The sequence below is a fragment of the Dysidea avara genome, chromosome 5 (assembly GCF_963678975.1).
Source record: "Dysidea avara chromosome 5, odDysAvar1.4, whole genome shotgun sequence".
Lineage (NCBI taxonomy): Eukaryota > Metazoa > Porifera > Demospongiae > Dictyoceratida > Dysideidae > Dysidea > Dysidea avara.
Genome location: NC_089276.1, coordinates 1,292,391 through 1,308,979, shown reverse-complemented (window position 1 = coordinate 1,308,979; position 16,589 = coordinate 1,292,391). Strand labels below are relative to the sequence as shown.

At 38.1% G+C, this 16,589-nt stretch overlaps 2 protein-coding genes across 2 annotated transcripts in view; one reads left to right on the top strand and one right to left on the bottom strand.

Annotated features, from left to right (window-relative positions):
* Nucleotides 1–6,534: 6,534 nt before the first annotated feature.
* LOC136255469 (WSCD family member CG9164-like) overlaps nucleotides 6,535–16,589 on the bottom strand; it is a 109,022-nt gene continuing 98,967 nt past the window's right edge. Inside the window, exon 3 of the mRNA XM_066048249.1 lies at nucleotides 6,535–6,544. The gene's annotated coding sequence lies outside the window, so the exon portion shown is untranslated. The remainder of the gene's footprint in view (nucleotides 6,545–16,589) is intronic.
* Nucleotides 8,628–16,589, top strand: part of LOC136255656 (mitochondrial ribosome-associated GTPase 1-like) — a 36,857-nt gene continuing 28,895 nt past the window's right edge. Inside the window, exons 1-8 of the mRNA XM_066048461.1 lie at nucleotides 8,628–8,799; nucleotides 8,860–8,924; nucleotides 8,982–9,086; nucleotides 10,881–10,970; nucleotides 11,711–11,758; nucleotides 11,807–11,891; nucleotides 12,334–12,395; nucleotides 12,449–12,488. Of these exons, the coding sequence (XP_065904533.1) occupies nucleotides 8,718–8,799; nucleotides 8,860–8,924; nucleotides 8,982–9,086; nucleotides 10,881–10,970; nucleotides 11,711–11,758; nucleotides 11,807–11,891; nucleotides 12,334–12,395; nucleotides 12,449–12,488 (577 nt within the window). The 5' untranslated portion in view covers nucleotides 8,628–8,717. The remainder of the gene's footprint in view (nucleotides 8,800–8,859; nucleotides 8,925–8,981; nucleotides 9,087–10,880; nucleotides 10,971–11,710; nucleotides 11,759–11,806; nucleotides 11,892–12,333; nucleotides 12,396–12,448; nucleotides 12,489–16,589) is intronic.

Genomic DNA, 16,589 nt, shown 5'->3' with positions numbered 1-16,589 from the left:
TAAATAATCCAGTTTGAAAACATGATGGGATAATGTGAATGGGGTGTTAGAAAAGTAAATTATTGAACTCATGGCAGCAGCAATTTACCTGGTGATTCTTTAATTGTGTTGTGTAGAATGTTCAATCAGCTAGTGACCTAACTCCTGATACTCAGTCTCATATAAAGCGATCATACACACAAACTTTGCCAGCAACAAGGAATCCTCAGGTACAGACAGGTAGATATTAGAGATGCACCAATAATCGGATCGGTGATCGGATCGGTTGCCGATATGGCAACTTCTACCATATCGGTAATCGGCCGGGCTCGTAATCAGCACAAACGCTCTGAGAACCGATATCGCTGCCGATAGTTTGCATGGCAATATGAGTGCCATTATTTGCTACAATGAAAAGCCTTTTTGCTCACTACAAGCAAATAGAAAGCCTCTCCATATACTATTCCATAAACTGAAGTGCTAAGTTACGAGAAACGATACGACTGCTTGTGTAAGTACTGCTATTTGTGTTAAAATGTTCTTACCCAGATCTTCTGAAAACGGTAGCTGTTACACTTTAACAATAAAGAACTACACCACAGGAGAGCTAAACCAGACGCTGATCCAGGATTATTTAGAGGGGAGTGGCTAGGAGCTTTGGAAATTCAGGGGCGTAGGGAGGGGGGGTTCAGGAACTCCCCCATAAAATTTTGACTTCTGCAAGCAGGATCCTAACACACCATTTAGTGTGGCAGGACAAAATGAGTGAGTAATATAGTGTAATGGCACAGCACAACAATTGATAAAGCTTGCATTCATCTCTCAGGGAAGGATTTACAGAGGTAACATGAGCCCTAGGCCTGTTAAAAAGATCAATATACTCTAATAGAGCAGTCAGGTATACTCTAATAGAACATGCAAGTAAATATATCCATGTCCATATGAAGTTTTTCAGACATTCTAACATTAAATGAAAAACTTAGCATGACCTTATAGCTTTGGTGTGCAGTGTTTAAAGATATAGAGCTCCAGTAATTTATCACCTGTGTTATGTAAAATGAATTCATGTTAGCTATGCATATTTATATAGTTATAATGTTTTGATTGTAAGTCTCATGACATTTGTATCAGTGGATTCATGGTTCCTATACCAGTGAGATAACTATCACTTACAGATTACTATGTGTCTCTATGTATTATGCTGTCTGTTTCGACTAGGTGGCTTTATCTAGTACTACCTTCATCACGGGGCACTTATATGCATCACAATTAATGTACTTTTTGCATAAAACATAGCAATTTGCTGAGTTTTGATTCATTAGAATATTGAAAGTCTCTCAGAGGCTGCAGCCCCCAGACCCCTGCTTCTGGTAACTCAATGCTGGTGCTGGAACCCCCCTTCAAAAAATCCTGGCTACGCCCCTGCAATTCATAGCTTTGACATTCCACTAAATATTGATAATATTTGTGAAGCTTTCAAAAGAAAACATCCAAGGAAAATCTGCAGTCCTTCTATTCTGTATGATTAGATTTGATTACCTTGGTTTTGTAAAAGACTATATACATGTGCATGCAAGAATGAAAAATTACATAATGTATATGGCTATGTATGTACAAGCAAACAGTACAGAAAAGAAGATACAAAAAAGGATTAAAACAAAATAACAGGGTAATGGATACTAATCATTAGCCACCCTCAGGGGGGGGGTGGCTAGCCACCCTATCCACCCCCCCCCCCTGGATCAGCCCCTGTAAACTGATAATCTGTGTATAGTAGCCATCTTGATAACTAATCAAAACACAGAGTAATCTGGACAAGGGAGCATGAATTAAAATATTTGTAGTGCCTAATTGTCTGGGTTGTGTATTAGAGGCCACACCAACCAAAGGTAACCAGGTATAGCTGTGCCTTATAGTTACATCACTTCTGTTTTCTCTAAAAATCATTAGAATATGCATCATGCAGAAGCTATACACCTGTAATTCTATTTTACACTTTACAGATTATATATACAATAATCGGATCGGTATAATCAGTATCGGCTCTTTTAGGTACAGATTAATTGGATATCAGTACAACTGAAAAATCCTTATTGGTACACCTCTAGTAGATTATATTCCACCTCATCAACATTGTATGTGTGTAGCTGCTCTATATAGACAAGTTTTTAGTATCATATTTAAAAGTGGGAACTTGTTTACTATACTCAAGTTTTGAGTGCACACATGAAAGGGTTTAGGTTATGATATTAAATAATTACACTGTATATAAATTTAAAAATGAAGTAGGAATCCAAGTGCAGTTAATATAAACATCTTAGGCCTTTATAAGGCCTTCTGGTATACAGGCTCTGCCTTTACCAGGTACTTTAATCATAATAAGTAATAAAAGCACTGAAACAAGAGATGGATGATAACATTACAGCATAGAAAATCCGTACATTGGCATGTTATAACAATTGTTTTGTTCAATGCCAAAGTAGGGATTTTCTCACTGAACTATGCTGTAATGCTATACTCTACTTCATTTTAAAAAGTAATAATTTTTAATATACTAGTTTGTTTAGTTTTTTGTTATAGCATACAGTTACTTTATGGCAAATAAATTTTGATCATCCGTAGCACATATCTGAAATAGGCTACAAATATAGGTGTTGGTTCACTTCACTATGAACAAGCAAATACAGTGCCTTCCCTATACATACATATGTTTTTCTCTGTGCACAAAGAAGTGATGATGATAAACTTCATTTCTACTGTATAGCAGAACAAGACCCTGTAACTCACAAGCATTTTAGTGTACAATGAACAGGCAACTACAATAATATTGTATAGATTAAGCTTTGTTTCATTGCATACCAAAACTAGTAATTATAAACGTGCAGCTGTTGTCAAGCTTTAACCATAGGTACTAGAATACATAATGGATTGGAAATGCGATACATTTTACGGTTACAGCTTGATACGGTCATGTGATTTATGGCAACGTTACCAAGTGTACAAACTGCAGTTGTTCTTAACACTGAGACTGTTATTTCAGGCTTTATAAAGCATCAAATTATTGCTAAAGGATTCAGCTATTTATTGGTTTGTGACTGAAGGTTAGTCGTTTCGTACAAACAAAGATGTGAAGGAAAAGAAAAGAATGCAAAATTTGTGTTCAAAAACTAGTGTGGAGGTTTTAGTGCATAGGGCATACTACATATAAAGTTCTAGAAGTGCTGAACAGTTTCACCACATCGTAATGAGTGCACATAATTATTTTTAGCACTGTACAGCAGTTACTTTCCATAAGCGAAGCAAAAGAATGGCTACATGACGGAAGTTGCTGTGGGGGTTTTCCTGACTTTGTGAAAACGAGTCTAGCATTACATGCTACACTAATGAAAAGTTCGTACCTTCGAGAGTGCAAATAAATATATGAATGAAGTAAACAAGATACCTGTTTTCGAGAAAACTCAGGGCGAACAACAAAAATTTATGTGCCTATTGAAAATGCTGCTGTACCCCATAAATGTCATCACATGACCATATCAAGCCCGTAAACGTAAAACGTATTGCGTTTCCAATCCATTATGTATTCTAGTATCTATGCCTTCGCATGTCCTAAATATGCAGTGAGGCCCACACTGCCAGAATTGACCATAGTATATTGACAGTGACAACTAGAACATGAACGGTGTATAGGGGGAATCACCTGTGTTTGCAACTACTTGTAGTGTTCCCAATCCCAAGTGGTGCTGCATGGGATAGTGTTGGAACTTTTGATCCAATCATGTCTCAGTATTTCATCAAGTGGTCCCGACTCTGATTTTAAAATACAGTGTGGATCCATCTTGGTATAGTATGAGTTTTGCTGTGTATTTTTAACATCCAAAGTTGGTCTTCCCTAACTAAAAGTGGTTTGGGCTAATGCAATTTTTACTAAGTCACTCCAATCATTGTTACTGTATGTTATATATAGTTAAAGCACTGCCACACGTTTGTATGGAAAATACTGCATGAGGGGATGTGTCGAGAGGCTGGAGCCAAGTGTTGTATTTGCCTCAAGTTATCCGGCTGTTTGTTTTAAGACCAAACTTGTACTATATAGACACTACCAATTGTCAGGTGGCTGAAAACCAACACGGTTCGAGTCTACAAAATGAACACTCCGAACAAAGATGACCAGAAACCAGTTAAAGCACTGCCACGGCCACGCTTGTGCAATATGAAAAATAGCACTCTGGTATGGTCTCAAGCCAAATACTGTATTAGTCTCTTGCCCATGCTCTCGTGCTATTTTTCCATGTTGCACTCACGGCAATGCAGAACTAACTGGTAAGATTAGTTTGGCTAGTTTTAGTGATTTACAATTTCACACACATGATGAATCATACTGTCTGAATGGGGTTGTTTTAATAACATTCCTTGCATCTATTTCTGCGTAACTGTACTGTATCACCCATACAGTACAGTTATGTAGCTAATTTAAATACATCAGACACGGATGCGGACACGATACGGACATTTTCAAAAAGCACTTTTACATTTATATAACAGTTATTTTTCATACCTAACATTGTTTTTACAGCAGTCTTTGCTTCCAGACCAGGGCGTCGATCTTGTCATAGCACTTATCCATTTATAAGAACACACATGCAAAGGACTAGACCAGCACTCCACAGAATGCCCAAGACCATATAGTGTTGTACACATGCTCTAAAGTCTAATACAGAGTTATATAATTATAGAGATTAGCTTGTATGCCCCATGCAATTTAGCTTAGCAGGCCAAATCCACAATCTTATGCCTTTTAGTATAAGGTGCAGGCGCTTATACCAAGCGTTGAGGATTTCAATGAAAGGGCCTACGAGATTAGGTTGGGACAAGCCAGCTGAACCTCTATGACACTGAATTAGGTTTCTACAACACGTGTACAACACTATATGGTCTTTAAAGTGCTAGTCTATCCTTCGTATATGTGCTTATAAATGGATAAGTGCTATGAAAAGATTGACACTTGGGTCTGGAAGGGAATGCTGCTGCAAAAACAACGTTAGGTATGAAAAATAACTGTTTTATAAATGTAAAAGTGTATTTTGAAAATATCCGTGTCTGCGTCCGTGTCCAACCGTATCCGCCTTTTCCAACTACCCAATTGAAACAGTAAAAAATACAGTGTGCAGCAGCACTTTGATCCTCCCACCCAAAGAACAATATAACTAATTAATGTACCACTGAAAGCAGCACTATCCCATTTGAGTTTGAGTCAGGCTATTGGTGGACCTGTGGTAATTGGTGCTTTTATTTATTTAGACTCTACAGCACAAGTGTTGAAGGTCTGTAGGACTCCTGTGCCAATTACATATACCAGTACAAATTTGAACATAATAGACTGGCAGAATCATTAAGCACATTGGTACAATAAGAATTTTGCAATTCATATGAAAAGGCGTAATAATGTTTACTGGTACTCGGTTAATTTAAAAAAAGATGAATAGCATAGCCACCTATTCTATTTCAAGTCAGAAAAATATTGATACAGTCTACCAAAATAGCATCTGATTTGAAGCATAACTTTGAGGCTTGATTTTGACTGCTCAAAAGCATGGACTATTTTAAAACTGCAATTTGCTCAAACTTGTATAATGAACATTTGATGGATTTTGTCAAATTTATCAACTTTTTCTTTTATAGCATTCTTAATAAGATAGAGTCTGGCAGTCAGCACAAGTTAGCCAAGCTGAACCATGCATATGTGCAATGGTAAACAAAACTGATACAATTGTCTGGTGGGCTAACTGTAGTTGACCAAAATGGTCTGGCTGGACCAATCTTCAGGACTAAAAATTTTTTCAGACCTTCCCTTCATTTTAAATCAGTGACTCATGTTTGTAGTGTGTGTGCATGCACGTGCTTATCTAGACATATCAATGTTTTGCATTATGTGAATGTGTACAGCAAAACTACTCCGTTGTAGTTATCATAATTCACAATACTATTATAAAGGAACCAGATGTAGTGAGTGAACCAGTGAGCATCAACTGGCAAGAGGGACCCCTACACCAGAGAATCATGCATACCACACCGCTGTGTTTCATGAAGGGAATACCTACGTTGGAGGAGGTATTAACAGACAAAAAGGAGATCCATCTTTGAGGTTTACAACCCAGAAAAGACTCATGGGGTGCCTCAATTGACCTTTCTCACTGCTGGTGTGTCTTGACTACCCTCAACAACTGGTTGGTTATTGCTGGAGGGCAAACAAGTGATCAAAAAGTGACCAAGAAGATAGAAAACTATATGTTAAAACTGTACTGCACCAAGATGACTAAGCCAAGATTTAAAGCCTCAGCTGTTGGTCACCAAGGAACTCTAATCATAGTTGGAGGTCTAACTGAAGGGAAAAAATGTTATGAAATAATACCTTCCACCGAACTGTTTGACAGTATCAACAAGTAGTGGTACACTACTGATCAACTACCACTACCACAGTATGGGCTACATTCAGTGATTGCTGACAATGTACTCTACCTGTTAGGAGGAATTGATCAAGATGGTAAAGCCTCTCCGGCAGTATTTACTGCTTCACTGGACACCTTGTTCAGTTGCCAGTTGAAGTGGATTTCTCACCAGGATTTTCTGTGGCTTCGTTCAGCTCCTGTCAGTATGCAAGGGAGACAAGTGCTGGTGATGGGAGGAGCAAAGATAGAAGATAGCAATGTGTCCGGTACTAGTGACATTCACATGTTCAACAAGATCAGTGACAAATGGGATGTCATTGGTCAAATGCCATTTGAAAGAAGAGCCCCAGCTGTGGTTGGTCTACCTAGCAACAAAATAGTTGTAATTGGAGGACTAAATAACAAGGACCAGGTTACAGATGGTGTATGGGTTGGCTTATGCCAGCCACAGTAATTGTGTGGTTTGTATTTACCAGACTGTAATATTATTGTTGCCTATTAACAATTTTGTAGTGTTTATACTATTTTTGTCCTGAGTTTCAAAGATTTTGAATGTATTGCAATGATTGAGATTCTCAGGTTAACCTGCTAGCTACATAGCTTGATTGTTGCCGCAACTGATAGATTCGATAAGTAACTCATGCATGCACAACTCAAAATCTTCCAACTAATTACACACTAGCTGGCTCAGTGTGCAAAAGAAATAGCCTAACTAGCTCTCACACCAAACAACACATGTTTATAGTATGTGTATGATGCACGGCGGATCCTCCCCCAGTAACATACAGTTGTGTTTGTAAGTTGCCTTTACATGCATACTGCAGGTGCAAGCCTTTATCCTAACAAGTACTGCATACCACAACAGGTGAAGCACATAGTCAATTGTTTTACACATTACCATGTGGTACTGATTCACATAACCTATTCTATACAATTTTCATGGTGTAAATTTTGTCCGTTAAATATGGAGCAACTCCATTTTCACAGTGACCCCCTCCCTATTATGACTGGCTCTCGACCACAGAGCTTTTATGGTCAACTATTTTTGAATTCCCTAGCCACCACCCCCAGCAATGACTATCTACTCCTCTAATAGCCTCATACCATTTACCAGTCTTAGACCTATCATTATCTACCAACACAATCAAGCATCACATAACTAACTACTTCTGGACTACCTTTTTCGACCTTTGACCGGTGACTTAGCAACAAAAAAAAACAACTACTGGACTCATTTTACTGCCGACAACTTTAATTCTGAGAGAACCTGTACATACCACTTTTTATGTCCAGAACCAATCCCCACCAACTTCAATCAATTGTAACTATTAGTATAGCTGTAATAATATAGCTAAGTATGTTTTCCCTGGCTGTGGGTGGCTACAGACCATTAATACAGGCTTACCCTACATTAAAATAAATTTGCAATACAAACTGTGAGGCCATGTGTCCATAACAGGGGCAGAGAAATGGGATGGGGGGGGGGCTGCCCTTTCAAAAATGGAGGGGCAGTGCTTTGTCACTTTTTCCAATGCCCATGCAGTTGCTGATGTAGTCAATAACCAATTTACTGTACTTGATTTACTAGAATTTGTGCTAAAGGTTATGCAAGAATGGAATACTGCATAAGTCAGTGCTGGGAGTACACGGCCGGATCAGGATACCCTAATAGAGTAGTCACCTAACTACTCCAATAGAACAATCAGTGGAATCACATAAGTTGGTTCTGGTATTCAATCTGTCTCCATTAACACATTTGCCTTCATTTACTGCTGTATCCACAGTGTCTTAATGATAGTCATTGTTATAGTATTATAGGAGTATCCCATTTGAGTACACATGTACCACTGAAAATACTCTGATTCAGGGACTCAGAGCATTCAAATTTCCAGTGGGTGCATGCGACTTTGCATGTTAGTGTGCTTTGAACACTAAGATACAACTAATAATTTTAAAACACTTTGTAACTTACAGCCACCCCACATGACTTGCCCCCTCCCCCCACTTTTGAGTACTGTTCTCCACCCCTGGTCCATGTGCTCGAACTAATCGGGCACCCCCAATTCAATGTTAATGTTTAGCTGGCTATTATACTTGTTCCGTGTACAGTGATGTAACGGGGTTTGCCCGTGTAGCTACTCTCCTAAATCGATATATCCAACCCAAATGAACCTGCAGATTCTGCCTCCCTGTCCGCGGTATCATTCGCATTCTCACAGGTCCACGAAAATATAAGAATCGCGTACCCTAGGAGTAGTATGATGGCGTGATGGCTTCATCGAATCGATTCCAATGACAGTGAACGCATTTAGAAGTAAATTCGTCATCCCAGATCGTTCTGTAATACAATGGTTTCCAGGACATATGTCAAAAGGTGAGTATTAGAGCGCGCGCTACTGAATGTTTAACAGTGCTGCAAATGACACTCGTTTAGGGATACAGCAGATAATGGGTCGGGGTAGGAGATGCGACGTTGTGCTGGAAATCCACGATGCCAGAGTATCCTACTCGCGCATGCTTATATGGGGTAGCAACGGTCCTTAGCAACTACACAAGGTACCAGTGTCAGGTCGTAACCCACGACTAGGTCAGCTGCTGGGAGGGAAGCCACGTATGTTAGTGTTGAACAAGATAGACCTTGCTGATGATAAGTGTACTAAAGTGAGTGGAGGACTCAATACTTGTGTTAAATGATCTGTAAAGTAAGGCCACTCCAACTGTGTTTCTGGTCCACCACCTGCATCCTTTTTTGGAGAATGGGGAATTTCAGTAATACATGGGTAAAATGCCACATCAGCTTTTTGAAAAACCTGGGTTTCAGAAACAAGTATTGAGCTGCAGCAAGTATGCTAAATCTAAGTACCATAATTTGTATTTTATCGGTGAAAACCTGTAAGAAGTGGGTAGAGTGCATAGTATGGATCAATATACTCTAATAAAACAATCAGTAAATCACAAAATACTCTAATTGAGCAGTCGCTGCTTTGTTGCTGAATTCCACCTGCCCACACCTAAAACTGATTTTCAAAGGACCAGAAACATAATTACCAATTGGAGTGGCCTAATAAATAACTAAATAAACTAGTTGGTATCTGACTTTCTGGAGGAGATTTATGCCGGTAGCCAGTCGGCTACATTTAGTGATTGATTTGTCTGAGTAGTGCTCTTAGTGTCACGTGGCTAGACTGCTTTCTCTCTTCTTTTTCTTTAATGATTGGTCGGCGAGATAGGGTCTGGTGAATTTCTGTTGACCAAGTTGCATTCACTGATGAAACAGTCACCATAGTTTTCTGCTGTCCTTGCCGGAAAAATGCTCGTAGTTGTATGTAGCAACAGTATCAGCCGTGTTTGAAGTTTTGTGGTAACATTTATGTTCTGCCATGCCAATGTACAGCTAGCCAATGAAATCAAATTTTGGTGGAAATTCACAACTCTGTCAACAGTAATTCACCAGACCCTATCTTTCCAACCAAAGAAAAAGAGGAGGCGAGATAGCAGTCTGGCCACGCGAGACTATACTGTTCTCATGTGAGCAAACTTATCTCTCTTTCCAACTCAGTGGAAGAAATGATAAACTTGCTTGTAAGTACCTTTGGTGGTAGCTGCTAGCATATATGTGACTGGATCTGTGAAACTCTGACATAATCGCACAAGCCTAAATTTACAGTATAAAACATTGAATACAATTTGTGAAATATATTTGCATATTATTGAAAATAATTCATAAATTTTTTGAACGTGTTTTTCCTAGTGAAGGAAGGGACTAACAATAAAAACCTGGATATCATCTTATTCGCCTACTTAAGATAGTTGGAAAATCTTGCAGTAGACCAAAGGATACACAAGTTATGAGCATTTATTTACATCACGTTGAAGCAAATGTACGCAATTTATCTTTCTTCACAAATTTCGCCTTTGTATGCAGTGAAGAGATGTGATAAAAGTATAAACTTACCCAGTAATTGATTCCTCTATTCATGGCGAACACGATGCTGCAAATTTCAACTCCGAACGTCATTCTGTTCATAAGTTACAACTGTTTTTGTCAGTGCTTGTAATTTATTTTCCCTATACTTGCAGTACAAATAAATCGCTTTAGCAGATCTGGTCACTTATAGTACCGTTGCACTATGTTTTAGGGATCTGACACTTCAAGAAATCTTGTAAGCTTGTGTGGTAGAAATCAAAAATCAAACCTCTTACCTCCATGATTCTCTGTGAATTAGATAGATTTTCCATAAGCTATAAATTACAATTAGATAAATGAGTTACTGATGTGGTTGATAAGCTAACTAATGTCAATACAATTTATTTTGAGGGTACCACAGCTGAAGTTAAGCTTTTATAACAAGCTTTCCTACCAAATGTACAAAAAAAGAATATAAATTCTAGGCTATTTGTAGCAGTACAAGCATATGTATATCATGTGTTATATGGCTGATTGGTTAATTTCAGGAGTTTGTGACAGCTCTTCGTCAGCGTGGTAATCACAAAGTGTTTGCAGTGGACAGTAAGGTGCAATATGATGAGTGTATCAAGAAAGAGGTATGTTCATGTGGTAGGTTCATATGTACACAGGCTTGAAATTTAGCAGACTTACACTACCAATTTGTCCACTAAAATTTTACTTTGTGTGGGAGAGATCAAAGTGCCAACACGTGCTATATATTTTCACTGTATAGACAATTATCACACATTACTGTATCTGCCCATGTGTGGATAATTGGGATGATGTAAGAAATAAAAACAACCCCACTTAAACAGCATGATAGTCACATGTGTGACATTGTAAATTGCTAAAACTAGCCAAACCAATCCTATCAATTTGTTCTATGACTAGAAAAGTAAATTATATGAACACTACTGATAGTCTGATAGCTGATAATTGAGTATTCAAGAGGGACGCTCCAAACAAGACAACAACAAAGTACACAATAAAGGCTTGAGGCACTGTCTACTTGTACATGTATCATTAACACTCTCAAAACTTATACGGCGCTCTTCATGCTGTATAAGCATCTCAACACATACCCTTATGCTGTATTTTAGTACACGTGCACAGCAGTGCAATAAGGTACAGCACTCTTTCTCTATAATTCTCTATGCATTTCCTACAGGTGAACCCTTATAAATGGAGGGTTATCTTCCCAATGAACTAAGCGAAGACAGTTTGTTCTTTAGTCCTTCACGATGTACCCAACAAGATAAATTCACTAGTTATTTTATTAGTTATCAGCTTAATGTGAACATGTTACAGTATTAGTGTTGTGATGTATACCCCACAGATATTACCATGTATGATTGATTTGGCAGGAGGTATGGTACCCAAGAAAGTAAGCATGTAGTGGTCATGTGAGATCATGTGATCCTTGTTTATACAGGGGATAAGTATCATGATCCTAGGTACACCAAATATTGGCAAATCATCTTTTATTAATGCCATGAGGAGATGTTATCTCAAGAAATGTACGTGTGTGAGACTGTTGTGAATGTGCACAAGTCTGTAGTAACTAGAAATGTTGGTGGAGGGGTTTCTTTTCAAGGAAAGGGTGGACCTTTTGGTGATACTGTTGTTGACATATCAAGGTCATGCTAAAGTTTACCTCCTCTAATTAGGTGACATTTCACCACTTTTGTTGAGTGTACGCAGCTGCTGCAATGTATTTTAATAACTGACTGTTCTATTAGAGTGTCTCTATATTCATAAGTGTGATGTATTATTGTAAATCTCTTAAGGGGTAACCCCTTAGTTACAAGCTTGGTGTAGGTATGTATGTAGTGTGTATAGTGTTGTGTGTGTAATAATGTATATGTAGTGTAATGTTGTTTACTATGTGTTGTGACCATAGTACATGTTTGTGTATAGAACGTGTACTAGTCACTATCTACCTGGTTGTTCCATATTTAGCTAAGATAGCTCCAGTGGGGGCACTAGCAGGAGTAACACGAGCGGTGCAGAGCAAGATTACAGTAAGAAATGGTAGCCATTGTTACCACTGATTATCCTCCTCCGTCTCCATTAGGTATCACGTGATCCGCTAGTGTACTTGGTAGATACCCCAGGTATGGTTGTTGTACAAGATATTTGGTAATGATGTAAATATAGTGTACGTTCCTTGTATCAATGTGAACACAAAATGACCCCCACACACACCCCATCACTTCTATTCCATGTTTCTCAGCACTAGAAGTAATACTACTTCAGATGATTAGTGATAACAATAAAGGTAGTTTAGGCAGATTTGAGTTATGTTACATTACTTGTATACTACTGTTTGACCTACAAAAAAAAATTGCCTCAGGTACATACTAGATAGAATGAGCCAGTTTGGCTCAAAACCTAAAACATTTTTTACCTGTTGTTGTGGCATCTAGCTACTACATTGTGCATGATGATACCAAAGCAATTTCTTGTTACTGTCATCATGTGTGTATAACACATTGAGCTTGTTATAAGTTTCGTTCATATGGTTTACTGTTATCGTTGAAAGTTAAAAAGTGTTCTTTAAACTTTATTTTGAAAAAAATGTTTCTTATTATACAGTTCACAAAAGTTGCTTATGTGAATGTTTCCTGGTTCAATAATTTGTAGAACAAGTTGATGTTATGTTAGTAACCAGGTGCATATGCAGTTAAATGAGAGCTAAATAAGAACTATTTAGTTATTTACGAATACTATACAAAATTAGCAAATTGCTACATGCAAATTCACTGCTGTAGTTAGACGTACAGTAGTTCACTAATTGTTGTGTACTTGATAGATTACTTTGCTATGCACTGCTAAGGAATCATAACTCAAACAAACCACTTTAAACTACATAATTACGCACAAAAGTATCTTCTCACCTGTTTTATAGCCTGTCTATCATATTTTCTCACACAAATTAGAGAAAGCCTTGAAGCTGCCCTTCATTTTATTTTATGTAGGTATGGGATATGTCCCCTTTTATCTCAAAACATATATCTGGTAGCCTACGAGGCCTACACCACTGTTGTTAAACATCTGTAAGCCCGTCATTCACTAAGTCTATAGAAAGTCACCACACCCATATTTCAGACTGCCAAAATGAAACCACCTCAGAGAACAAAGTTTACCTATGTAAAAATTTAATATAGACCTTTTAATTCTTACTTGCTAGTTGCTTTTACCATTTAGTGGTTACACACACACAACACACACACACGCATGCACACACACACAACACGCATGCACACACACACGCATGCACACACACAACATGCATGCACGCACACACATTTTTTTACAAAAATGGTTTCAGTAAATCAGGCGCATGCCTGTGGCCAACTGTGGCCTGGTTTAAAAAATGCTATTGGCAGTGTGTTTATCTCATTGACATAGTAGTGTAATATATACAGTATATATATATTTCTTCTTACCCTTTTATGAACTATTTACATAATACGTAAGTCTTTTTAAAGCACCATATTAAAGTTACTCTCTCATATTACAATGTAATCCGTAATGTGTCCCGTAACTAGTCTCTTAACAATGTGTCAGTGTTTATGGCCTGTTTCTTGATTGTTCAACTTATCTGATCGAATTCCATCCCATCAAACAAAAATGGTTTGGATGAGAGACAGTTTATCTTGAAGTTTGGATTGTTGTATTGTTGTTTCACTTTGTAAACTTTCTCAGTTATTGTCTCTTTAGCTTGAGCAACTTGTTTAATGTACTCTTTGTCATTTTCATCAATATCTTGTGGAATAATGTTGAAATAAAGTGCTCGGTAGGATGCTCTGCCATCTTTATCGACAACTTTTCTCCATCCTGTTCTACCAAGTGTTAAAGGCAATACTTCATCATGAACAGCCTTCATTGCATCTTGCCTATCCTTGTCTTTGGAAAGTGGCTGGCTACTGGCAGCACATGATGCTGGAACAGTGGATTGCATTTCCCATTGATTGTCTACCTCTATTTGCTGTACAAGATCCATGCTAGAGTCTAATCCCCCAGTTGATACATAGATGTAGAAAAACTCTTTATCGTTACCACCTTTCTCTACCAACTTATCTCTGATTTCAGTAGTAGTGATAGTAGGTGGCCTGTGCCAAACCCTGTTAGCCATTGCTGTCATGAGTCTTGCCGTCTATCTTGCTATGAGTCTTTCTGTAGTTTTAAGCAATAAAATGCATTTCGTAATATAGTGATGTAATTGACCAGTCTATGTTTTGGTCATCTTGTGGTTTAGTTTGAGGTATATTTTATACACTTTTGAAATAATTCTAGTGAGCTTTGAAACTACATGAACAAATGCTAAACTGGCTACGGTTACTAGTAGGCACAGCCACTAGACCCTTGCTGCCTACCCTAGTTAGTGTTCCTCACTTCAGCAACTTCCTCTGTTAACATTTCGCATTTGATGCAGCATGAAGGATAACCAAATTAATACATTGCAAAATATCTGATATTATACATCACAATTTATAGTACACAACTAATATTGTCTGCTCTGCGATAACTCTTTCAGTGCCATGTAAAGTAAGCATTTTCCGCATAAGAGATCTGGTTTCTTTTATTCATCTATTTTAACCTGCAGTGGATCCTTTACATACGCTGTAGACAATTCAACTACTTTTTGTGAATCCAAGAGTGTTACAACTACATAAAGGGTCTAAACAAGTTAGACTTCAGACCACATGGGGTCTACGTAATGTAGTAGCACCTTTGCTTCGCTCAGGCGCCACGACAGAATGTATGGGTTACTAAATTATGTGGTCTGAAGTCTCACTATTACTTAGCATTTAATTTACCAATATATCTTGTAATGAGACTACAGTTTCACACATTACTATAAATGCTACATACCAGTCAGTATATCACACAGGATCAAGGTCAGGAGTGCATAGCTACTAACGCGCTACTCATTATTTCATGGATTGGTTTATCTGCTTGTAAGATTAGCACTTAGCTGGCTTAGTGGTTGTGATACATATTGAAGCCACTTATATACTGCACTTTTGTGTTGATAACTGTTTTCCGTATAAGGAGATGAACACTGGTCCAAGTTACAGATGTAACATGGATTTTTGCCTCACCCAAAGCCCAAGGGCCGTGGGCATACAAGTTCCCTGTTACAGCTAATATGTAACACTTCTGTTTCAAGCTAATAGCCTGCACTGGGTGATGCCAATATGAGTGTAACCACTGGATTTGTTTTATATGCATTTCTGAAAGATTTGATTAAGGCTAGGCAGCACGCAACACCGCAGCTACATTTGTTATAATGAACGGACAAGTCCTAAGGATATCGCAAAAGAAGTCAAGTTGGGAGGTGTTTAATGCTATCACGTTTTAAGACTGATTACAAAGTATACTAAAAGGGGTAAGATTTGTTATAGAGTGGTCAACTGTATTGGGGTGTGTGCCGAATTGCTTGTGAATGCGCTATAAGACTGGTTCTCACCTTTAACAACTTGTAGAATGGCAAGGATACTGAAACACCTTCTTCTTGTGGCAAGACTCCTGTTTGTGATAATAGTCACATGAGCATTGATTTATTCCCATAAAACAAACAAACAGTTAGTCGTAAAACAAACAGAACAGTACTACTATACACATCTTGCTTTGATGAAAGTGGCTTTCTCTTTCGAAGTGCAACCGCTTTCCCAGAATACATCTCAATGTACACCAGTGTACATTTAGTCTCATCCCTGTGAAGAGGTATACATGGTACATATATCCTTGGAATTCCTTTGATCTGAGGTGTGAATGAGTTACATGTAATCATATAGTGGGGGCTTGCTGGGTAGTTCTATACTTGCCTCTGCAAGTATGTAGGCTAGCATGGCCTATCCACTTTTACCCCATCATGGTTTCTCGCACAATGTTTAAACCAATTAGAAATTATACAAGTTCATCTGAAAAAGTGTCTGAAGCTGACTGCATATATAAACCACTTGCCTGCTTCACAATGAGCACAGGATGGCTAGTCTATTATGTCACCTAGCTACAATGCTAAAGTTTAGAAACATTGTACAAATGGACCACAATGTACGAAAGTCTGGTCGAGCTGTTTGACTGAAATTTGCTTAGCTAATTGCTATTTCCCTGGAATATTTGTTTGTACAATATTTCTAAACTTTAGTAGCTAGGTGACATAACAGACTAGCATGCTCATTGAGGGGACCATGGATATAAATGCA